Source organism: Callithrix jacchus, chromosome 14 (assembly GCF_049354715.1).
Source record: "Callithrix jacchus isolate 240 chromosome 14, calJac240_pri, whole genome shotgun sequence".
In the NCBI taxonomy this organism is placed as follows: Eukaryota; Metazoa; Chordata; class Mammalia; order Primates; family Cebidae; genus Callithrix; species Callithrix jacchus.
The window spans coordinates 28,299,672-28,325,425 of NC_133515.1; the positions used below are offsets into that span (position 1 = coordinate 28,299,672).

At 39.8% G+C, this 25,754-nt stretch overlaps 1 protein-coding gene across 14 annotated transcripts in view; it reads right to left on the bottom strand.

The window, feature by feature from the left end:
• The window catches only part of DNAH6 (dynein axonemal heavy chain 6), a 411,305-nt gene that overhangs the window by 92,835 nt on the left and 292,716 nt on the right, over positions 1-25,754 (bottom strand). For all 14 annotated transcript variants that reach the window (XR_013526431.1, XM_002807522.6, XM_035272122.3 and 11 more), the window contains 3 exons: positions 14,413-14,592; positions 9,714-9,947; positions 3,959-4,094 (listed from right to left, as the gene is read on the bottom strand). Coding sequence is in view for 13 of the 14 variants with exons in the window: in XM_002807522.6 (XP_002807568.3) it covers positions 3,959-4,094; positions 9,714-9,947; positions 14,413-14,592 (550 nt within the window). In the remaining variant the exon portion in view is untranslated. The remainder of the gene's footprint in view (positions 1-3,958; positions 4,095-9,713; positions 9,948-14,412; positions 14,593-25,754) is intronic.

Consider the following 25,754-nt stretch of genomic DNA (forward strand, 5'->3'; position numbering starts at 1 on the left):
ATACAAAGGATCAATGAAACAAAAAGTTGGTTTCTCTAAAGGATAAACAAGATTGATAGACCACAGCTAGATTAACAAGGAAAAAAAGAGAGAAGATCCAAATGAGCATAATCAGAAATAACAAAAGTGACATCACAAACTATCCTCCAGAAATGTAAAGGATCTTCAGAGGGTACTATGATATGCCTCTATCTCTATGCACACAAACTAGAAAAATTTAGAGAAATGGATCAATTCCTGGAAGCATACAACCTCCCAAGATTGAACCAGAAAAAAACAAAAATCCTGAACAGATTAATCATGAGTAATGAAATTTAATCAGGAATAAAAACCTACCAACCAACCAATCAATGGGCGGGGTGGGGCGGGGAGGGTGGGGAACCCTGGACAACCAAATTGTACCAGATGTGCAAAGAAGAGCTGGTACCAATTGCACTGAAACTATTCCAAAAAATCGAGGCAGAGGGACTCCTCACTATCTCATCCTATTGTAGCTAGCATTATCCTGATACCAATATCTGGCACAGACACAACAAGAAAAGAAAACTAAAGGCCAATATCCCTGATGAAAATAGACCCAAAAATCTTCAACAAAATACTAACAAACTAAATTCAGCAGCATATCAAAAAGTTAATTCATCATAATCAAGTGAGCTTTATTCCTGGGATGCAAGGATGATTCAACATCAATAAATGTGATTCACCTCATAAGCAGAACTAAAAACAAAACCATATGATCACCTCAATAGATGAGGAAAAGCATTTGATAAAATTCAACATCACTTTATGATAAAAATCGTCAACAAACTAGGCATAGAATCAACCTAACTCAAAATAATGAAAACCATCAATGACAAACCCACAGCCAACATTATACTGAAAGGGCAAAAGCTGGAAGCATTCCCTTGTAAGAACTAGAACAAGACATAGATGTCTACTCTCACCACTCCTATTCAATGTAGTTCTGGAAGTCCTAGCTAAAGCAACCAGGCAGGAGAAGGAAATTTATCCAAATAGGAAAAGAAGAAGTCAAATTATCTCTCCTCACTAACAATATGATTCTGTACCTAGAAAATCCTAAGGATTCTACCAAAAGACTCCTAGACCTGATAAATGACTTCAACAAAGTCTTCTGATATAAAGTAAATGTACAAAAATCAGTAGCATTTCTATGCACCGATAATATTTAAGTTGAGGAACAAATAAAGAACGCAATTCCATTTAAAATAGCCACAAAAAAATCTAGGAATACATCTAACCAAGGATGTGAAAAATCTCTATAAGAGGAACTACAAAACACTGCTGAAAGAAAGGATGACACAAACAAAGGGTAAAACATCCCACACTTATGGGTTGGAAGAATCAACATTGTTAAAATGGCTATACCATCCAGAGTAATCTACAGATTTAATGCTATTCCTACCAAATTACCAATGTCATTGTCCACAGAATTAGGAAAAACTATTCTAAAATTCACGTGAAACAAAAAATGTGCCCAGACAGCCAAGACAATTCTAGTAAAAAAGAACAAAGCCAGAGGCATCACATTATCCAACATGTAAATATACTAGAAGACTACAGTAACCAAACTAACATGATACTGGTATAAAAGTAGACACATGGACCGATGGAACAGAATAGAAACCCCTGAATAAAGCCACACACTTACAACCAACTCATCTTCCATGAAGTGAACAAAAATAATGTGGAGTGGATATTCTAGTCAATAAATGAGCTGGGAAAATTGGCTAGCTATATGCAGAAGAATGAAACTGGACTCCCTATCTCTCACCATATACAAAAATGAACTCAAGGTTGAAGTAAGACCTCAACCTATGAAAATACTAGAAAATCTAGAAAATACTCTTCTAGTCATTGGCCTAGGCAAAGCATTTATGATGCAGAGTCAGAAAGCAAATGCAATAAAATAAAAAATAGACAAATGGGATTTAAACTAAAGAGCTTCTGGATGAAACTCAAAAGAAAATATCAATTGAGTGAACAGAAAATATACAGAATGGGAGAATATATTTGCAAACTATGCATCTTACAAAGAACTAATCTTCAGAATCTATAAAGAACTTAAATCAATACAAAGTAAATAAACCCATTAAAAACTGGGCAAAGAACATACACAGACACTTCTCAAAAGAAGACATACAAACTGCCAACAAACATATGAAAAAATGCTCAACATGACTAATCATCAGAGAAATGCAAATCAAAACCATGAGACACCATCTTACACCAGTCCGAATGGCTATTATCAAAAAGTCAAAAAATCATAGATGTTGGCAAGGTTGTGGAGAAAAGAGAAGGCTTACATACGGTTGCTGAGAATGCAAATTAGTTCAGCCTCTGTGAAAAGCAGTTTGAAAATCTCTCAAAAAGCTGAAAATAGAACTATCATTTAACCCACAATCTCATTACTAGGTATATACCCAAAGCAAAATAAATCATTCTACCAAAAGACACCTGCACTCATATATTTATTGCAGCACTAGTCGTAACAGCAAAGACATAGAATTAACCTAGGTGCCCATCAACAGCGAACTGGACAAAGAAAATGTGATACATATACACATGGAATACTATGCAACTATAAAATGAATGAAATTATGTCATTTGCATCAACATGGATATAGCTGGAGGCCATTGTCCTAAGTGAATTAATATAGAAACAGACAATCAAATACTGTATGGTCCCACTTATAAGTGGGAGTTAAACATTGGGTACACACAGAAACAAAGGATGGAACAATAGACACTGAGGACTCCAAAAGAGGAGATGGAGGGAGGCAGCAACGGTTGAAAACCTGCTTACTGAATGCCATGTTCACTACCTGGGCAATGAGATCACTGGATGCACAAACTTCCCCAGCATGCAATATACCCATGTAACAAACCGCACATATACTCCCTGATTCAAAAATGAAAATAATAAATTAAAAAAGGAAATCTATTTAAAGCAAAAAGCATTAAAAAGTGAAGAGGAATATTATTTAATAAAAAGGAACAATTACTAAGAACTTAACTCTAAATCTATTTTTATATACTGGCATAGTTTCACAGTTAGAATGGAAAAAATTCCAAAATTACAAAGGAAAATTGCCAATCATAGTGGTATACCTTAATACAGCTCTCTTAGAATCTGATACATCAAGTATAAAAACATTATTAAGATAAATACCACAATTAGCATGTTTGAACTAAAGATCACATATGGAAACTTGCATTCAAGAAATGACATGCACGGAATATTTTATATAAATGAAACGTGCCAGGCTGCAAAGGAAGTGTATATAATTCCAAAGAGTCAATTTCATAAGAACCATGAGTATAATTTCCATAATGCAATTAAATTATAAACAATAAAAAGATGGTCCCCTAAATCCTAAAATGGTTTTGAACTAAAAAGTGTAGTTTCAGAATTGAAAGGGCTGTATATTAAAACTTGTAGGGAAAAAATTAATATATAATGTTATAACTCAGAGTAGTTGTCACCTTTGAGGAAGAGAGAAGGGAGAGAGAGGGGATTCTGCTGGTACTGTTCTATTTCTTGATCTGGGTGATGGCTCATAAATCAATGTATACAGTTTGTGATAATCAAATTGTACAATTTTGATTTGCACACTTTTCTAGATGTATGTTATCCTTCAATAAAAGGTTGAAAAAACCTATGGGATGCAGCTAAAACAATACACAAATGTATATTTATATTCTCAAATATATATATATACAAAATATATGTATGTATGTATATATATATATATAAAATAGTAAACATGAAATATTGAAAAGTCATAGGCCGAGAATTCAACTCAAGAAATTGTGAAAACAAATAATTCATAGTTTCTTAGAAATGAAGGAAGTTCCTAGTGAAAAGTATTGACAGTGCAGAAGAGGTTAAAGAAAACATTAAGATTAGGATTCAAGCAGAGTCTTGTTGTCACATTACCTAGGCATATGCAAATAGGATGTGACAATATATTTTGGGTAAGTCCATGAAAAACTGGAAATGATTCTTCCAAGTCACAGCATGCAAACCATGTAGCAGTTAGCAGCCAGGGAGCTTCAGGCTTGGGTGGGCGTTCCTATTTGACGACAGAAAGAATATGAATAGTTATTCACAAAGGCCATCCAAAATATACTTTCATCTTGTCCAAGTGAAAAATCAAGCTCTAATAGTATGTTAAAATAATCATTTTCCTAGGAAAAGTAATACAATATGGTGACATAGCAATGGTGTTGAATCATTTCTAATTTAGGACCTTTGTACAGAAGTATAGCTGCTAAAAACTTTTCAGATTGACATTTACAGAAAACAAAGCTGATCAACTAAATCTGCCACTTTCAGCCTGTTTTCCAACACCCTACATCAATCTTTCCCCACTTGCCAAATGTTCCTATGCTTAATAATTTTCTTCCAGAGAATAAATTTTCTTTAGAGAACTAGTCCCCAAATCAGATTCCCAGATGTTCTCACCCCTAGGAGATACAGAAAGCTGAGTATGGAACAGTATCAGTAGCAAGACAAATGCCAACCTTATTCCAGCTGTGATAAGTGTTTGTCTAATTATTTTAGATATTCTTAGAAACTTCTGGGAGAAGTATTATGCCATCTGGCAATATTCCATGAAGCACTCGTATATGGGCCCAGTTTTAAGAGACAGAGAAACAGCTGTGATTGTAAGACTGAAACTAGTTCTTTAAAATTTCCTGAATATTTGCCTGAGGTTCCTTACTACATTTAAAAACAGGTTTATTGAGATACCATTCACATACTAAGCAATTCATCCATTTGAAGTATATAACCCAATGATTTTAATATATTCACAGATACGTACAACCACCATCACAATTTAGAACATTTAATTTCTCCAAAAGACGCTGTGTACCCTTGAGCTTTTACTCCCCTTTAATCCCATCCCTTCAACCCTAAGCAACTGCTAAACTACTTACTGTCTCTATATATTTGCCTATTATGGGCACTTCATGTAAATCAGATTATATAATATGTGGGCTTTTGCGATGGACTTCTTAGTTTAGTGTTTTCGAGGTTCATCCATGTTGCAGCATGAATCATTTAACCAGTAAATATAATGGAAATGTTCCAAAAACGGAAAAAAACTCAAAATCTGAAACATTTCTGGGCCCATACTCAACCTGTAATGCATTGTAGCAACTCCCGCTCCCCAAAGGCTTGTTATTGTTACTTGCTTATTTGTTTAACAACTGACTGGATTATTTTAGTGGAGTTTCCCCACAACCCCTGCACAGCTTGAAGCCTCTAATGTTTCTCAAGCGGTGCGGCCTTAGGAAGGCCCACAGTTACCCTGTGATGATCATAGTCTTTTCAGGGCTCTTTTTGGTAGTTTTTTTGCCTGACTGCCTCTAGCTGCTAAGCACCACTAAGAGTGGGCTGATTGCCCTGACGTTTTTAACAGTGCTCTTGGGGACATACATTTCTCCTCAGACTAAAACATTCGAAGTTGGGCCCCTTTGAAGGAGTTGCTGAGATCAGTGTTTGGGTTTTCTTCTGGTCTTTGGCAGGCCTCTCTCTCAGTGTCTTCTCCTAAGTTATCTCTGGCAAATGAGCTGGCTTATAGCTTTGTCTCTCTGTCCAGTAATTTCATCAATCTTTCAATAGCTGTTCACTACAACCTTTATTGTTTTAGAGAGTATCATTAGGCTTAAATTTTTTCATACTCTGTTGGACATGAAGTCAGTTACCTGTGAGGAGATAAGGAACTGTTTTATAGGCTGCTTCTCCCGCTCAGGCAAAATCTCCAAGCCAGGGGCAAGACAAGGCTGCACTTTTTGCAGAGTCATATTCTAGCTCTAGGAGCTGAGTTTGCCGTGGGTTCGAAGACAGTAGCCTCAGGTCTCCTCAGCTTGCCTCTGCCATTGAGGAACTACTATCTTAGGAGCTGCGACAGCAGTAATGATGCACTGAACATGGAGCCCCAGTCTCCCAGTGGGGGCTGGGTCGAAGAAGGCAGCCCCACCTTTTGGCTATACTCAACAGGAACTTATCCTCAGCAGTAGGTAGCTGTGGGCAGGATGAGAAACGCTGATGTCCTGTCCTCAGGAATATGGCCCTTTAACTGGCAGTAGGGAGTAGGCAGGAGCCCTGTGCTCTTAGCTGCATCAGTCTGGAGTGCAGTTTCTATCTCACTAAGCTGGGAGCAGGAAGGGAGGGAGTGGGTCTAGGTTCAAAGACCCCAGACTCTCGCTGTCCTTACTGAACCTCTAGTAAATTTTCTCAAATAAATGTTTATTCATTTGCTATATGTGACCAGGTCCATTTCCAGATACTTTAAATGATGCTTATATAATTTTCAACAGTTTTGCTGGGGAGCAGGTTGAAGATCCTCACACTGTCATGCTGGAGGTGGCATTTCCCTGAGTTACATCTTGATCCTAGATAAACCCTTCAAAGACTCTTAGATTAGTTAACGTTCATAGGCATTTACAAATATCTAGTACACAATTCTGAGTGGTTTTGCTGTATTTTGATCTCTAATAAGAATCTGTAAAACAAATCACTGGTCACTTGTTGTAAAACAAATCACGGGTGTAAATTTCAATGAATTTTCCAGGAAATAGATTTCATGTAAAGTTTTCTGGGTATGCTATTATATACTAGCATCATTTTTTAGATTCCTAGCATTAAGAGAAAATGCTTTTAAAAAAGCCTGTCAGCTGGGTGTGGTGGCTCACAGCTGTAATCCCAGCACTTTGGGAGGCAGGCGGGTTGTGAGGTCTGGAGTTCAAGACCAACCTGGCCAAGATGGAGAAATCCCATCTCTACTAAAAATACAAAAAATTAGCTGGGTGTGGTGGTGTGAGCCTGTAATCTCAGCTACTTGGGAGGTGGAGGCAGAGAATTGATTGTACCTGGGAGGTAAAAGTTGCAATGAGCCAAGATCACACCACTGCACAGCTTGGGTCATAGAGTGAGACTCCGTCTCAAAAAAAAAAAAAAAAAATGCTGGTCCAACCCATGGCCCACAGGCCACATATAGCCCAGGATGGTTTTGAATGTGGCCCAATACAAATTTGTGAAGTTTCTTAAAATATGATGCAATTTTTTTTCTTTAAGCTTATCAGCTATCGTTAGCATTAGTGTATTTTATGTGTGGCCCAAGACAATTCTTCTTCTAGTGTGGCCCAGGGAAGCCAAAAGATTGGACACCCCTGCTTCAAAATATCATCATTTGAAAACATTACTTGTCTGGACTGAATATAGCCAATGAGAATAGCCTGGAGACCTCAATTTGCAGAAATCCATTTACCTTGTCCACATGTGATAGAAACCTGCAAGTGCTTGAAGCTTTGTGTATTGGTTCCAGTTGTTTTCTGTTTGTCCCTAAACTCTTAACTGTTGTGATTCAATCCTGGAAATAGCTACTTCTGCTCATGCCAGCCAGTCTCCAGTTGCAGACCCAGGCATCTCCCCCACCTTTTGTTGTTGCCACCTTCTAGAAATCTATGTTTTGCTTAACTGGATTTTCTTTATCTAGTGTTTCCAGTCAACTCCAGATTCTATGAGGCATATATCACCTTCCCCTCTCTCTTCCCATCCTGGACACTCATCTTTTACTCTTTTTAGGTCTCTTCCAGGGCCCTTTTGTTGCACCATTTCCTTGCATAATGACACAATCTTGTCATAGGTGTTTGGAGCTCAGCGCAGATTTTCCACAGAAAAAGTTTTATGCATGGAAGTTGGCTTCCTAGGTTATTCCAGAAAAATCTAATTTAGATGATAAGGAATGTGGCAAAAAACAATGTAGCACTTTTGATAAAAATAGAAAACACTAGTGTCAAAATATTAAATGAAGTGATCATATAAAATACATTCCCAAATATATTTCTAAAAAAATAATTAGTCAAGAATCATTCAAATTTCCTCATGGTAGAGGAAAACGCAGTTTAATTAAAAATAATTCAGGTAAGTTTCTGATGTTTAAGTTTGATGGTATTTAAAAACATATTTTAAAATTTCCAAAATATGCTGTTCATGAGAAGTAGGTGGTGTTGGAATGGACATGGGCTTTGGGAGCTTAGACAAAGCTTTGAATCAGACTGTGTCATACATTAGTATGATTTTGGAAAGTTCTTTAACCTCTTTGAGTCTCAGTGTGAGAAAACTGTAAGCAGAGCTGTTGACAAGGCTGCAGTGAGGAAGGAAGGGTGAAAGTATACAGGGCAGGGCCTGGCTGAATGATTGGCTAACAGTCAGCAGTGGGGTGAACTGGCTGAGAGAGCAGGCTTTACAGACTGCAAGTGTTCAAGTCCTGGTTCCAGGTCTTATTAAGTATGTGATCAGGACGAGTTACTTAACCTTTCTGTGCCTAATTATCTTATCAGACTAGAGATACAAATTAGGAACTTACCTCAGAAGAATACTGAGAGGAATAAATGGGGGGATATACATAAAACACATAGCAAGCTCTCTGTGAATATGAACTGTGATTATAAGACACATTAAGAGAGGAGTCATGGAATATGTATGTGTGCAAGATGGATGGTGGTCAGGGAGGAAGGAACATCTGGTGGAGAGGTCTTGTCTGGGCTTTTTCTGGGAGCATGGGGTGCTGAGAGTCAAATAGAAGCCTCAGGTTCAACCTCCTAGTGATACACTGGGGCTCAAATATTGGTGAGCAGGTGTAGATGTCAGGTCTGCAGGGGCCATGGGCAGGACTTGAGATTTGCACAGTTGGACAGAGCCAAGAATTTAGAGTGGAGCAGAGACCAAATTGTAGGCAAGGTTTCACCTCTGCTCCACTCTATATTTGTGGGCCACTAGTTTGTGATATGTGTGTGGGTTAAGCCACTTTAAGGGACTGGAGCAAGCAGGATAAGCAGATGAATATGAAGAAGGGAACTGTAGCAGAACTCGTGTTATAGAAAGTGAAATCAAGTTATTTTGTCACTTCCTATGCTTTATAATGAGAGCTATCTCCAGGCAAGAGAGGATCATGGTTTTTAAAAAACTATTGCTAAGTCTGTGAATTACAACTTTTATTGGATTTTGGCCCTTTCTATTTGTAAGAGGGTCAGCTTTGCAAAACATGTTCACTTCTACTAGCTCACTGGTTACTCCCAACATACCTTTTTGATAGATGAGGACAGTGCTCCATACAGAGGTTAAATGATACATTACACAGCTAGTTGGAGGCAGAGCTGAGTTATAACCTGGGTCTCCTGACCCCAGTTCCCATCCACTGGGCCACACAGCCAAATGTATGACCTTCAGCCACCAGAGTCACCACAGAGCACTGGTAGGTGCTTGTGGGCTCTATCTAGACTAACGATCATTGCATTGGTCTGTTTTCACGCTGCTAATGAAGATATACCTGAGACTGGGTAATTTATAAAGAAAAAGAGTTTTCATGGACTTACAGTTCCAGGTGGCTAGGGAGGCCTCACAATTATGGTAGAAGGCAAAAGGCACAGCTTACATGGCAGCAGGTGAGAGAGAATGAAAATGAAGCAAAAGGGGTTTTCCCTTATAAAACCATCAGGTATCATGAGACTAATTCACTACCACGAGAACAGAATGGGAGAAACTGCACCCATGATTCAATTATCTCCCACCAGTTACCTCCTACGGCACATGGGAATTATGGGAGCCACAATTCAAAATGAGATTTGGATAGGGACACAGCCAAACCACATCAATCATCATCTAAGTGGGAAATAGGTACCTTTTCCAGTCCTGCAGAACCTCGGAGAAAGAAATTCCATTCAGCATCAGTTAGAGTTCCTTGTTGACGCATGATCTCAACACAGAGCATAAAGCTATAGATGAGTTTATGTTGTTCAAAAAGTCCTCTTGAAACATTGACATAAGCAGTTAGGAGAGTTTGTTCTAGTAGTATGTCCAGGCGCTGTTGCAGATTTTCTGTCTTTACAGACATTTCAATGGTGGTATTGAACAACTGTGTGAAAGAGAGCTGTATCAATGCCCCTGATTTAATTCATTCTCTGTGGAGGAAAAAAAGCACTCTATCTCCCTTGCTAGTATTCAGTGAGTAAATGCCAGCATGAGAGATGAATACAGTAAGTCTTCAATGTGGCCAATAGGTTCTTGGAAACTGAGACTTTAAGTGAAATGAATGCACAGCAGGTCTTTGGATTATGAACAACCTTGCTTTCGAAGTCATTTTGCTATTATATTGATAAGACAAAAAAACCCTGATTTCATTATATGTTATTTTTGCTTAACAAAGGTACAGTTTCCAAGAACCTATCCACAACATTGAGGACTTACTGTACTATGAAAAAATCTAGAATTCATCTCAAAGTGATACGTGCTATTTGTTTTCTACACTCTCCCTTCTTTCTTATTTTTTAGCAATGGACCAATGCCAAGCTCTTGATAATATTTAAAAGGCATCATCTTGATGTGAGACATGAAACTTTGGAAAATGAAGGTGAGCTGGCAGGACCAGTTTTTTCACACCTTCAGCCAAGATTTGACAAATCCTTCACTTTGGGGTGAGAGATGTAACAGCAAGGTAAGCTCATGCTTATTTCCTAGCACTTCCCCAAGATAATTCTTAGTGTGTAGAAACAATGTGCTAGAATTTTCACTGAAATGTAAGAGAAACTGATTTTAAAGATTTCTATCCTGTTTCCTACCTGGAAGTTTTGAAAGGAGAATCAGTATTCCAAAGGTACCCCATATTATAAAGATACGGGAAGGCAGTAGAGATGGTGGCATTGAAGGATTAGGCCTGAGATAGCCCTCCCCATTTTCTGTAACTTCTAAGTGGAGTGGAAGGAACATCAAAAAATTCCTAAAGGCCCCAAGCTGTGTGAGGAAGCTGAACCGAGCCTGAATGTGTGGTCTTCCATGGAAGTCATGGGGCAAGGGGATCTTGCAGCAGAAACTCAAGGGAAGTCCCATCAGGGTCCTGAGGGGCATGTGGTTGCAGTCTCAGGATCCACAGTCTGAGGGGTAAAGGTGGGAGGTGAGGCAGTACCTGCCCAATCCCTGGGATCAAGATATATTGTTCATGGTGAGGGCAGATGGATCAAAACAGACTGGCAACTGGAAGCCTGCTAAGGACCAAAGCAGATCAGAGCCAAGAAGTGTCCTCTACTCATTCCTAGAAATACTGTGCTGAGGCTGTACAGGACTTTCCTACCCATCTCTTCTATGAATAGGATGGAACACAAATGGAAAATGGCCTGACTGTGTCATTCTCCTCAACAAAATAGGTCTCCATTCCCCAAAGTTAAAAGGGCTTAGAGGAAGCCTACAATTATTGTAAAGTCCTTGTTAATTCTCCTGAAAGCTTGGTTGACAAGGATAATAGATTTTTGTTTTAACACATTCAGGAGAAAAGAGAATTCATCCTTCTTTAACAATCTGCTAAGAAGCATAGAGGTTAAAGCCCAGTGAATATGCCATAAATATGGTACCAAAATAAAACACAGGAAATCTCAAAATTTCCTAAAGAATTTCACTGTGAAATAAGTTTGGTAGAGGGTATCCTGGCCAAGGCTGTCACCTACAAATATGTTTTGGATTTCTGGTTTCCCTTCTACTCTGTAAAACTCCAGAGCTTTGATGATTCATCCTAAGTCACTTTTACTTTCAGCCCAAGGTATTTTAGGATATCTTCACTTTTATTTCTTGAAGGAGGTTTTAAAACCCTGAAAAGCATAAATTCCAAAATACCCAGGATAAGAAAGGATTATCAAAAAGTCATCTAGGTGGCATTAAAGGATTTGGTAGTTCTTATTTTGCTTGGGTTAATACCTGTTAAGTAAAGGAAGGGAGCAGAGATATGAGAACCCAAACCCTGGTCTCTAGAAATTGAGGTTTGAACCCACCACAGATGGCTTTTAAAAGCTGCTAAAATGAACATTTTGTTAAATGACAGCCCAGGCCTCTCTAAACAACATGACTCCCATTTCTTTGAATTCCTCATTTCCATTCTCTCCTAGAAATGGAAATTGCTCCTGGACCTCCAACTATTATCAAGGGTACTAAATAAGACCTCTAGAGGAAAAACCAAGCTTGGTCTAATGTCATAAGAATTGTCTGAATACTGGAAATTCAATAAGAATTGCTGGAATGTTATATGCAGAGATCAAAACAGACTTTTCACGAAACACTAATGAGTGTTATGTGGTGCTAAACACCACTGGGGATATGAGATGGGTGAGGCTTCATTTTTGCCTCCTGGGAATTCAGATTCCAGCAGGAGAGAGAAGGCAACCACCCAAGACAATGTGGGGTAACGTGATGCCATATGAAGCATATAAAATGTTTTGGATAAAGACTGCTGAAACTGTTTGCTACTCCTCCTCCCATTGAGAGGTAGAGTCTAAATCCCCTTCTCTCAAACTTGGACTATCCTAGTGATTTGATTGAACAACAGACTGTAGCAGAATTGATGTTGCATGAACTTCAAGTTAGGTCAGAAGAAGCCCTGGAGCTTCCGCGTTGGTTTCTTTGGATGTTTGCTTTGGGGAGAGGCCCTCTTGGAACCCAGTTGCCCTATAGTGAGAAGCCCAAGCCACATGGAGAGGCCACTGCAGGTGCCATGGGTGACAACCCAGCCATGTGAGCCAGCCATTTTGGATGTCCATTCTAGTCAGCCTCCAGATGTTTGCAGCCCCAGCAGCAGGTTTTGGTCAAGAAGGTGGCATTTAGGTTGGGAGTGAAGGCATTCTAAAGAGAGGGAGTATCAGAAACACAAAAGCATCCAGTTAATCTTGGGAATGTAAATAGATCGATTTGGCTATTGCAGAGGAGTCATGAGAAAGGTGACTGGAGAGATGAAACAGGGACAGGCTGGATGTGGCTTTGAATTCCAGGCTACAGAGTCTGAATTGTGTTGATAGGAAATATCTGTGAAAATTCATTTAGTATCTAGGTCTGTGGAACAGTGTTTTGAAAACACTAGTCCTAGGCTGGTCTGGCTTCCAGGTGTGTGAGCCAGCATTGACTATCCAGGGGCATGTAACAGGAGATAAAAATGTGTTGCAGGGAAAGAGCATTATGTTCACAATTCTCCACTGTTTTCTACCGAGTGGCATGTAAGGAGGGAGAGGCCTTTGTTGGCTGGTTGTGTCATGGGTAGGGTATGATAAGGATGAACAGAAACGTCAAAGCAAGTTAAACTGCTCTGCCCAGAAAAGGAGACAGCACTGCCAAGAGACTGAGCCAGGGAGACCATGGTGGGGTGGGCTGAGAGGAGGCCACTGGCACCTGAGAGAGCCTCTGGAGTGAACCTCTGGAGAGAACCTCTGAGGGAGTCGCTGTGTAGTGAGTAATGCAAACTCTCTGTCTCCCCTGGGAGTCTTTAGCAAAATTGACATTGCCTACTGAAGCTTTGTGGCATTGAATTTGCTTTTGGGAGAAAAAAGAATGCCGCTACAAAGAGGATAAGGGGTGAAAACATCCTACTCACGAGACAGCAGATGAAATTCAACTGTGAATATGAGCTAAAGAAGAGAGACTGAAATAAAACAAGAGTCTCATAGTCATATGGTGAAAGTGGGACAGGAACAAAGGAAAGATCCCTCTAAATGAAAGGCAGGTGCAGGGAAGGAAGAGGGACAGGCTGTTGCATAAAATGTTCGGGAAATAAAAGATACATAAACCAATTTGGTTAAGGTTGATGCGGTTCAGACTCGAGATATAGCAGGAACACTAACAGTGGAAAGGAATCTGGATTACTGCAGAGGATGTCTGAAGAAATGGCACTGAGCTGTGACTCTTAAAAAAGAGAGAAAGGCAGGCTGAAGGAAAACAAGCATGCTAATTAGTTGAGGAAGTTAGGAGCAAATGAAACTTGCAAAGCAGCCTTCTTCTCTTCCTCTCCAGAGTGTTCTGTGCATATCAGGCAATCGAATCTTTAAAAATATTCTAAATTCTATATGTACATATATATAATAATCAATAACTCTATTCTAAAAACTGAATCTTTGGAAGGGCTGGTGGAACCACTCTTCTTTCTTTTTGAGATAGAGTCACGCTCTGTTGCTTAGGCTGGAGTACAGTGACATGATCTTCACTCACTGCAACCTCTGCCTCCTGAGTTCAAGCAATTCTCCTGCCCCAGCCTCCTGAGTAGCTGGGATTACAGGCACATGCCACAACACCTGGCTAATTTTTGTATTTTTAGTAAAGATGGGGTTTCCCCATGTTGGCCAGGGTGGTCTTGAACTTCTGACCTCATGTGATCCACCCACCTTGGCCTCCCAAAGTGCTGGGATTACAGGTATGAGCCATTGCACCTAGCTGGAACCACTGTTGAACCATTCGTGCATCTGGAAGATTTTACATGATAACTAGACCCATGGCTTGTGTGAGGCAAGAAGTAATTCAACAGGTGTAATGGAAGCCAAAGAGATGACTTCCATTAGCAACAAGAAAACACTTACCTGTTTAAAGTATTTTAATGAATACTGGTACATAGGATCTATTTCTGAGAGGCTTGCAATGACAAAGTACATCACAGAGCCTCGAGTGGCCACTGGACGATACTTCTCACGAGCCACATTGATCATCTGCTCAGTGGACTCTGCTTCTTCCAGCCTGGTTTTAACGGCACCAGAAGTGATCTGAATAAACATATAATAACAAGTTCTTAGGGGTCTGTTCCAGAAAAATAGTGGGACTTTTGGAATGTATCCAGTTAGTTAGGTCTAGGGAAAAAATAAGGATAGAATGAGTTGGTGATTACAGTAAGGGGTCCCGAGGTAGAAAGACTGAGTCTCAGGGCTTGGCGACGTTCTGAATAAGCTGACCTTTCTTCCTTCTAGTGCTAAAAATAGGCGGAGAGCAACCGGCAATACAAGCAGCTTTGCAAACACAGGAACAGCACATTTCTGAGACCCAATCTGAGTTATTCCTATAATGCAAACACTAACGCAGCACTCCTAATTGCTCCTGAACTTCTTTGTGAGAAGTCCAGGGCTCACACAATGAATGAAGGTATGAAAAGAGAAGGGATACCCAGGAAAATGGGTATCTACTCCAAAAGAATGGAGTAGAGAGTTGCTGAAAGGCAGTGGCACCACATCCCTCCTTGGAATAACAAGGGTGACTAATATTCTTATTCTTTACATAGTATTCCCAGGTGCAGACATGTGGGATAGAAGCTGTTTTTTGTGGAGGATTATAACCCTAAGTGAGTTAGAGAAGACTTCGGGGTCTTTTGGTTTTCTGCACTTTGGGTTTGTGGGTCTGGGGAGCCCTTTGGCCAATGGACCTTCGAAGATTCCCTTCTCTGTGTCTTTCAGTCTCTCTCTTTCTTTTTTTCTAAGATAATTAATTAATCTTAAAAAAATATTTTTTTACTGCATTTTAGGTTTTGGGGTACTGTGAAGTACATGTGAGATTGTTGCATAGGTACACACATGGCAGTGTGATCTGCTGCCTTCCTCCCCTTCACCTATATCTGGCATTTCCCCCCATGCTATCTCTCCCCAACACCCCACCCCCTGCTGTCCCTCCCCTATTTCCCCCCAAGAGACCCCAGTGTGTGATGCTCCCCTCCCTGTGTCCATGTGTTCTCATTGTTCAACACCCACCTGTGAGTGAGAACATGCTGTGTTTCATTTTCTGTTCTTGTGTCAGTTTGCTGAGAATGATGGTTTCCAGGTTCATCCATGTCCCTAAAAAAAACACTAACTCATCGTTTTTGATGGCTGCATAATATTCTATGGTGTATATGTGCCACATTTTCCCTGTTCAGTCTATCATCGATGGGCTTTTGGGTTGTTTCCAGGTCTTTGCTAATGTAAACAGTGCTGCAATAAATATTTGTGTGCATGTGTAATTATGGTAGAATGATTTATAATCCTTTGGATATATACCCAGTAATGGGATTGCTGGGTCAAAAGGAATTTCTGTTTCTAGGTCCTTGAGGGATTGCCAAACTTTCTTCCACAATGGTTGAACTAATTTACACTCCCACCAGCAGTGTAAAAGTGTTCCTATTTCTCCACATCCTCTCCAGCATCCGTCGTTTCCAGATTTTTTTAGTGATCGCCATTCTAACTGGTGTGAGATGGTATCTCAATGTAGTTTTAATTTGCATCTCTCTAATGACCAGTGATGATGAGCATTTTTTCATATAATTGTTGGCCTCATGTATGTCTTCTTTTGTAAAGTGTCTGTTCATATCCTTTGCCCACTTTTGAATGGGATTGTTTGATTTTTTTCTTGTAAATCTGTTTTAGATCTTTGTAGATTCTGGATATCAGCCGTTTGTCAGATGGGTAGATTGCAAAATTTTTTTCCCATTCTGTTGGTTGCTGATTCACTCTAATGACTGTGTCTTTTGCTGTGCAGAAGCTGTGGAGTTTGATTAGGTCCCATTTGTCCATTTTGGCTTTTGTTGCCAATGCTTTTGGTGTTTTGGTCATGAAGTTCTTGCCTACACCTATATCCTGAATGGTTTTGCCTAGATTTTCTTCTAGGGTTTTTATGGTGTTAGGTCTTATGTTTAAGTCTTTAATCCATCTGGAGTTAATTTTAGTGTAAGATGTCAGAAAGGGGTCCAGTTTCTGCTTTCTGCACATAGCTAGCCAGTTTTCCAGCACCATTTATTAAACAGGGAATCCTTTCCCCATTGCTTGTTTTTGTCAGGTTTGTCAAAGATCGGATGGTTGTAGATGTGTTGTGTTGCCTCTGAGGCCTCTGTTCTGTTCCATTGGTCTATATCTCTGTTTTGGTACCAGTACCATGCTGTTTTGATTACTGTAGCCTTGTAGTATAGTTTGAAGGCCGGTAGTGTGATGCCTCCCGCTTTGTTCTTTTTCCTTAGAAATGACTTGGCTATGTGGGCTCTCTTTTGATTCCATATGAAGTTTATGGTGGTGTTTTCCAGTTCTGTGAAGAAGGTCATTGGTAGCTTGATGGGGATAGCATTGAGTCTGTAAATTACCTTGGGCAGTATGGCCATTTTCACGATATTGATTCTTCCTAACCATGAACATGGAATGTTTCTCCATCTGTTTGTGTCCTCTCTTATTTCATTGAGCAGTGGTTTGCAGTTCTCCTTGAAGAGGTCCTTTATGTTCCTTGTTAGTTGTATTCCTAGGTATTTTATTCTCTTTGTAGCAATTGTGAATGGCAGTTCTTTCTTGATTTGGCTCTCTTTCAGTCTGTTATTGGTGTAGAGAATGCTTGTGATTTTTGCACATTGATTTTGTATCCTGAGACTTTGCTGAAGTCGCTTATCAGTTTCAAGAGATTTTGGGCTGAGATGATGGGGTCCTCTAGATGTACAATCATGTCATCTGCAAATAGAGACAATTTGACTTCCTTCTTTCCTATTTGAATGTTCTTTATTTCTTTTTCTTGCCTGATTGCTCTTGCTAGAACTTCCAATACTCTATTGACTAGGAGTGGTGAGAGAGGATACCCTTGCCTAGTGCCAGATTTCAAAGGGAATGCTTTCAGTTTTTGCCCATTCAGTATGATATTGGCTGTTGGTCTGTTGTTAATAGCTTTTATTATTTTGAGATACGTTCCATCAATACCTAGTTTATTGAGGGGTTTTAGCATAAAGGGCTGTTGAATTTTGTCAAAAGCCTTCTCTGCATCAATTGAGATAATCATGTGGTTTTTGTCTTTGGTTCTGTTTATGTGGTGAATTACGTTTATTGACTTGCGTATGTTGAATCAGCTTTGCATCGCTGGGATGAAGCCTACTTGATCATGAGGGATAAGCTTTTTGATGTGCTGTTACAATTAGTTTGCCAGTATTTTATTGAAGATTTTTGCATCTATGTTCATCATGGATATTGGCCTGAAGTTTTATTTTCTTGTTGAGTCTCTGCCGGGTTTTGGTATCAGGATAGTATTGGTCTCATAAAATGATTTGGGAAGGATTCCCTCTTTTTGGATTGTTTGAAAGAGTTTCAGAAGGAATCGTACCAGCTCCTCTTTGTATGTGTGGTAGAATTCGGCTGTGAGCCCATCTGGACCTGGGCTTTTTTTGGGTGGTAGGCTATTAATTCCTGCCTCAACTTCAGCCCTTGTTATTGGTCTATATTAAGGGTTTCAGCTTCTTCCTGGTTTAGGCCTGGGAGGGTGCAAGTGTCCAGGAATTTTTCCATTTCTTCCAGGTTTACTACTTTGTGTGCATAGAGTTTGTAATAATCTCTGATGATTGTTTGTATTTCTGTGGAATCTGTGGTGATATCCTCTTTATCGTTTTTTCATTGCATGTTTTTGATTCTTTTCTTTTTTATTAATCTGGCTAGTGGTCTGTCCATTTTGTTGATCTTAAAAAAAAAAACCAGTTCCTGGATTTATTGATTTTTTTTAAGGGTTTTTCGTGTCTTTATCTCCTTCAGTTCTGCTTTCATCTTAGTTATTTCTTGTCTTCTGCTAGGTTTTGAGTTTTGTTGATCTTGCTCCTCTAGCTCTTTCAATTTTGATGATAGGGTGTTGATTTTAGATCTCTCCTTGCTTCTCATGTGGGCACTTATTGCTACATATTTCCCCCTAGAGACTGCTTTAAATGTGTCCCAGAGATTCTGGTATGTTGTGTCTTCATTCTCGTTGGTTTCGAAGAACAGCTTTATTTCTGCCTTCATTTCACTGTTTATCCAGTCAACATTCAAGAACCAGTTGTTCATTTTCCATGAAGCGGTGCGGTTCTGAGTTAGTTTCCTAATTCTAAGTTCTAATTTGATTGCATTGTGATCTGAGAGACTGTTTGTTATGATTTCCATTCTTTTGCATTTGCTGAGCAGTGATTTACTTCCAATTATGTGGTCAATTTTCGAGTAGGTGCAATGTGGTGCTGCGAATGTACATTCTGTGGATTTGGGGTGGAGAGTTCTGTAAATATCTATCAGGTTTGCTTGCTCCAGGTCTGAGTTCAAGTCCTGGATATCCTTGTTAATTTTCTGTCTGGTTAATCTGTCTAATATTGACAATGGGGTATTAAAGTCTCCCACTGTTATTGTGTGGGAGTCTAAGTCTCTTTGTAAGTCATTAAGAACTTGCCTTATGTATCTGGGTGCTCCTGTATTGGGTGCATATATGTTTAGGATTGTTAGCTCTTCTTGTTGCATTGATCCTTTTACCACTATGTAATGTCCTTCTTTGTCTCTTTTGATCTTTGTTCCTTTAAAGTCTATTTTTTCAGAGATGAGAATTGCAACTCCTGCTTTTTTTTTGCTCTCCATTTGCTTGGTAAATCTTCCTCCATCCCTTTATTTGAAGCCTTTGTGTATCCTTGCATGTGAGAAGAGTTTCCTGGATACAGCACAGTGATGGGTTTTGGCTTTTTATCCAATTTGCCAGTCTGTGTCTTTAGATTGGTGCATTTAGCCCATTTACATTTAGGGTTAATATTGTTATGTGTGAATTTGATCCTGCCAGTTTGATGCTAGATGGCTGTTTTGCCTGTTAGTTGATGCAGTTTCTTCATTGTGTTGATGCTGTTTACCATTTGGTATGTTTTTGGAATGGCTGGTACTGTTTGTTCCTTTCTATGTTTAGTGCCTCTTTCAGGAGCTCTTGTAAAGCAGGCCTGGTGGTGACAAAATCTCTGAGTACTTGCTTGTTTGCAAAGGATTTTATTTTTCCTTCACTTATGAAGCTTAGTTTGGCTGGATATGAAATTCTGGGTTGAAAGTTCTTTTCTTTAAGGATGTTGAATATTGGCCCCCACACTCTTCTGGCTTGTAGGGTTTCTGTGGAGAGATCTGCTGTGAGTCTGATGGGCTTCCCTTTGTGGGTAACCCGACCTTTCTCTCTGGCTGCCCTTAGCATTTTCTCTTCAATTTCAACCCTGGTGAATCTGATGATTATGTGCTTTGGGGTTGCTCTTCTTGAGGAATATCTTTGTGGTGTTCTCTGTATTTCCTGGACTTGAATATTGGCCTGCCTTGCTAGGTTGGGGAAGTTTTCCTGGATAATATCCTGAAGAGTGTTTTCCAGCTTGTATTCATTCTCTCTGTCACCTTCAGGTATACCTATCAAACATAGATTAGGTCTTTTCACATAGTCCCATATTTCTTGGAGACTTTGTTCATTCTTTTTCACCCTTTTTTCTCTAATCTTGCCTTCTCATTTCATTTCATTGAGTTGATCTTCAACCTCTGATATCCTTTCCTCTGCCTGGTCAATTCGGCTGTTGAAACTTGTGTATGCTTCATAAAGTTCTCGTCTTGTGTTTTTCAGCTCCATTAATTCACTTATATTCCTTCTAAGTTGTCATTCTCTTTAGCATTTCATCTTTTTTCAAGTTTCTTAGTTTTTTTTTTGCATTGGATTAGAAATGTTTTAGCTCACAGAAGTTTCTTATTACCCACCTTCTGAAGTCTGATTCTGTCAATTCATCAAACTCATTCTTCATCCAGCCTTGTTCCCTTGCTGATGAGGAATTGTGATCCCTTTTAGGAGGAGAGGCATTCTGGTTTCAGGTGTTTTCATTCTTTTTGTGCTGGTTTCTTCCCATCTTTGTGGATTTATCTACCTGTCATCTTTGTATTTGTTGAATTTCAGATTGAGTCTTGGAGTGGACGTCCAGTTTGTTTGTGCTGAAATTATTTCTTTCTGTTTCTTAGTTTTCCTTCTAACAGTATGGCTCCTCTGCTGTAGGACTGCTGAGGTCCACTCCATGCCCTGCTTGCCTGGGAATCACCTGTGGTGGCTGCAGAACAGTAAAGGTTGCTGCCAGTTTCTTCTGCTATCTTTGTCCCTGAAGGATACCCACCTGATGTCAGTCTGAGCTCTCCTTTATGAGGTGACTCTTTGGATATATATGGGTCAGGTAGCTGCTTGAGGAGACAGTTTGTCCTTTATAGGTGCTCAAGTGCTGAGCTGTGAGCTCCATTGTTCATTCAGAGCTGCTGGGCAGGTACATTTAAGTCTGCTGCAGCAGAACTCATAAACCCCTTTCTTTCTTTTTTTTCCCCCCCAGGTGCTCTGTCCTGGGGAGTTACAGCTTTATTTATAAGTTTCTGTTGTGCTGCTGTCTTTTTTCAGGGCTGCCCTGCCCTGCAAGGAGGCAGCCTAGTTACTGTCTGCCTGCAGAGGCTTTGCTGAGCTGCTGTGGGCTCTGCCCAGCTGCCATGTGAACTTCCCTGCAGTCCTGTTTATATGGGTGTAGTTAGAACTGTCTTGGCAATGGTGGCCCACCTCTATAATGGTGGACTCTCTCTGTAATGGCGGGCTGCCTGGGCAACGGTGGGCTGCCTCAGCAATGGCAAACTACCTCCATAGTGGTGGACTGCCTCGGTAATGGAAAATGCCCCTCCACTGCAGAGCTGGACCATCCTGGGTTCAGCTATGCTTGCTGTGAAACTCTAAATCCAGAGTGTTTCCGATTGCTGTTCTTTTGTGGGGGTGGGACCAGCCAAGCCTGATCACCTGGCTCCCTGCCTCAGAGCCCCCCCTTTTTTTTAGTTGAATGGTTGACTCTGTCTACCAGGTGTTCCTGTCATCTGTTGAAAAGGCACCAGGATCTGTGTGATTTCCCGTGTGGCGACCCGCTGCGCCTGTGCCAGCTGAAACAGCCGCACTGAAACTCGTGGTGCTTTTTTGAGCCTGGCCTGGCTCCCTGTTTCAGTCCCCTTTTTAATCAGTTGAATGGGTGCCTCTGTCTGCCAGGAACTCCAATCGCTAGCTAAAATGGTGCCCAGACCTGAGTATTTTGTACGAAGAACCAAACAGCTGTGCCGGCAAAAACAGCCGCACCGGTCAAACCAGACACGTTGGCGACCCATGGGGCTCCTCTGCCTGGGAATCTTCTGGTCTGTGGGCAATAACAATCAATCTGGAAATGCGGCATCCACTTACCCTCCCTGCTTTGGCTGGGAGCTGCAATCCTGAGGTGCTCCTAATTGGCCATCTTGGATCCCTCGAAACTTAAAATATATTTTATTGCACTTTAGGTTCTGGGGTACATGTGAAGAACATGCAGGACTGTTGCATAGGTAATTACATGGCAATGTGGTTTGCTGCCTCCATCCCCATCACCTATATCTGGCAATTCACCCCATGTTATCCCTACCCAACTCCCTACCCCCCACTGTCCTTCCCCTAGTCCTCCCCAACAGACCCCAGTATGTGATGCTCCCCTCCCTGTGTCCATGTGTTCTCATTGTTCAACACTCGCCTATGAGTGAGAACATGCAGTGTTTGATATTCTCTTCTGGTGTCAGTTTGCTGAGAATGATGGTTTCCAGGTTCATCCGTGTCCCTAAAAAGGACATGAACTCATCGGTTTTTATGGCTGCATAGTATTCCATGGTGTATATGTGCCACCACATTTTCCCTGTACAGTCTATCATTGATGGGCATTTGGGTTGGTTCCAGGTCTTTGCTATTGTAAACAGTGCTGCAATGAACATATGTGTGCATGTGTCTTTATAACGGAATGATTTATAATACTTTGGATATATACCCAGTAATGAGATTGCTGGGTCAAATAAAATTTCTATTTCTATTTCTAGGTCCTTGAGGAATTGCCACACTTTCTTCCACAATGATTGAATTAATTTACACTCCTGACAACAGTGTAAAAGTGTTCCTATTTCTCCACATCCTCTCTAGCATCTGTTGTCTCCAGATTTTTTAATGATTGCCATTCTAACTGGTGTGAGATGGTATCTCAATGTGGTTTTGATTTGCATTTCTCTAATGACTAGTGATGATGAGCATTTTTTCATATGATTGTTGGCCTCATATATGTCTTCTTTTGAAAAGTGTCTGTTCAGGTCCTTTGTCCGCTTTTAAATGTGTTTGTTTGATTTTTTCTTGTAAATCTGTTTTAGTTCTTTGTAGATTCTGGATATTAACCCTTTGTCAGATGGGTAGATTGCAAAAACTTTTTCCCATTCTGTTGGTTGCCAGTTCACTCTAATGATTGTTTCTTTTGCTGTGCAGAAGCCCTGGAGTTTAATTAGATCCCATTTGTCTATTTTGCCTTTTGTTACCAATGCTTTTTGGGTGTTGAAGTCATGAAGTCCTTGCCTATGCCTACGTCCTAAATGGTTTTGCCTATGTTTTCTTCTAGGGATTTTATGGTGTTAGGTCTTATGTTTATGTCTTTAATCCATCTGGAGTTAATTTTAGTGTAAGGTGTCAGAAAAAGGTCCAGTTTCTGCTTTCTGCACATGGCTAGCCGGTTTTCCAACACCATTTATTAAACAGGGAATCCTTTCCCCATTGCTTGTTTTTGTCAGGTTTGTCAAAGATCAGATTGCTGTAGATGTGTGGCATTGCCTCCAAGGCCTCTGTTCTGTTCCATTGGTCTATATCTCTGTTTCAGTACCAGTACCATGTTGTTTTGATTACTGTAGCCTTGTAGTATAGCTTGAAGTCAAGGAGCATGATGCCTCCAGCTTTGTTCTTTTTTGCTTAGAACTGACTTGGCTATGTGGGATCTCTTTTGGCTCCACATGAAGTTTAGGGTGGTTTTTTCCAGTTCTGTGAAGAGGGTCATAAGTAGCTTGATGGGGACAGCATTGAATGTATAAATTACTTTGGGCAGTATGATGATTTTCACAATATTGATTCCTCCTAATCATGAGCATGAAATGTTTTCCTGTCTGTTTGTGTCCTCTCTTATTTCCTTGAGCAGTAGTTTATAGTTCTCCTTGAAGAGGTCCTTTACATCCTTTGTTAGTTGTATTCCTAGGTATTTTATTCTCTTTGTAGCAATTGTGAATGGCAGTTCATTCTTAATTTGGCTCTCTTTCAGTCTGTTATTGGTGTATAGGAATGAATGCTTGTGATTTTTCCACATTGATTTTATATCCTGACACTTTGCTGAAGGGTCTTATTAGTTTCAGGAGATTTTGGGCTGAGATGATGGGGTCTTCTAAATATACAATCATGTCATCTGCAAATAGAGACAATTTGACTTCCTCCTTTCCTAATTAAATACTCTTTATTTCTTTTTCTTGCCTGACTGCTCTGGCTCGAACTTCCAATAGTATATTGAATAGGAGCAGTGAGAGAGGGCATCCTTGTCTAGTGCCACATTTCAAAAGGAATGCTTCCAGTTTTTGCCATTCAGTATGATATTGGCTGTGGGTTTGTCATAAATATCTTTTATTATTTTGAGATACATTCCATTGATACCTAGTTTTCTGAGAGTTTTTAGCATAAAGGGCTGTTGAATTTTGTTGAAGGCCTTCTCTCAATAGATGAAGGCATCTATTGAGATAATCATGGGTTTTTTTCTTTAGTTCTGTTTATTTGGTTTATAGACTTGTGTATGTTGAACCAGCCTTGCATCCCCAGGATGAAGCCTACTTGATCATGATAGATACGCTTTTTGACGTGCTGTTGCAATCGGTTTGCCAGTATTTTATAAAAGATTTTTGCATCTGTGTTTATCATGGATATTGGCCTGAAGTTTTCTTTTCTTATTGAGTCTCTGCCAGGTTTTTGTATCAGTATGATGTTGGTCTCATAAAATGATTTGGGAAGTATTCCCTCTTTTTGGATTGTTTGGAAGAGTTTCAGAAGGCGTGGTACCAGCTCCTCTTTGTATGTGTGGTAGAATTCGGCTGTGAACCCATCTGGATCTGGGCTTTATTTGGGTGGTAGGCTATTAATTGCTGCCTCAACTTCAGCCCTTGTTATTGGTATATATTAAGGGTTTCAGCTTCTTCCTGGTTTAGGCCTGGGAGGATGCAAGTGTACAGGAATTTTTCCATTTCTTCCAGGTTTACTAGTTTATGTGTATAGAGTTATTTGTAGTAATCTCTGATGGTAGTTTGTATTTCTGTGGAATCATTGGTGATATCCCCTTTATCACTTTTTATTGCATCTATTTGATTCTTCTCTCTTTTCTCTTTTATTAATCTGGCCAGTGGTCTTTCTGTTTTGTTAATATTTTCAAAAAACCAGCTCCTAGAGTTATTAATTTTTTGAAGGTTTTTTTTGTGTCTCTATCTCCTTCAGTTCTGCTCTGATCCGAGTTATTTCTTGTCTTCTGCTAGCTTTTGAGTACTTTTTGATCTTGCTCCTCTAGCTCTTTTAATTTCGATGATAGGGTGTTGATTTTAGATCTTTCCTTGCTTCTCATGTGGGCATTTTTTGCTACAAATTTTCCTCTAGACATTGATTTAAATGTGTTCCAGAGATTCTGGTATATTGTATATTTGATCTTGTTGGTTTCAAAGAACATCTTTATTTCTGCCTTTATTTCACTGTTTATCCAGTCAACATTCAAGAGCCAGTTGTTCAGTTTCCATGAAGTTGTGTGGTTCTAGTTAGTTTCTTAATCCTGAGTTCTAATATGATTGCACTGTGGTCTGAGGGACAGTTTGTTATGATTTCTGTTCCTCTGTATTTGCTGAGGAGTGATTTACATCAAATTATGTGGTCAATTTTAGAGTAGGTATGATGTGCAGGAAGTCTAAGTCTCCTTGTAGGTCATTAAGAACTTGCTTTATGTATCTAGGTGCTCCTGTATTGGGTGCGTATATATTTAGGATCATTAGGTCTGCTTGTTGCATTGATCCTTTTACCATTATGTATGCCCTTATGTCTCTTTTGATCTTTGTTGGTTTAAAGTCTATTTTATCAGAGAATAGGATTGCAATTCCTGCCTTTTTTTTTCTCTCCATTTTCTTGGTAAATCTTCCTCCATCCCTTTATCTTGAGCCTATGTGTATCCTTGTATGTGAGATGGGTTTCCTGGATACAGCACACTGATGGGTTTTGACTTTTTATCCAATTTGCTAGTCTGTGTCTTTTGATTGGGGCATTTAGCCCATTTACATTTAAGGTTAATATT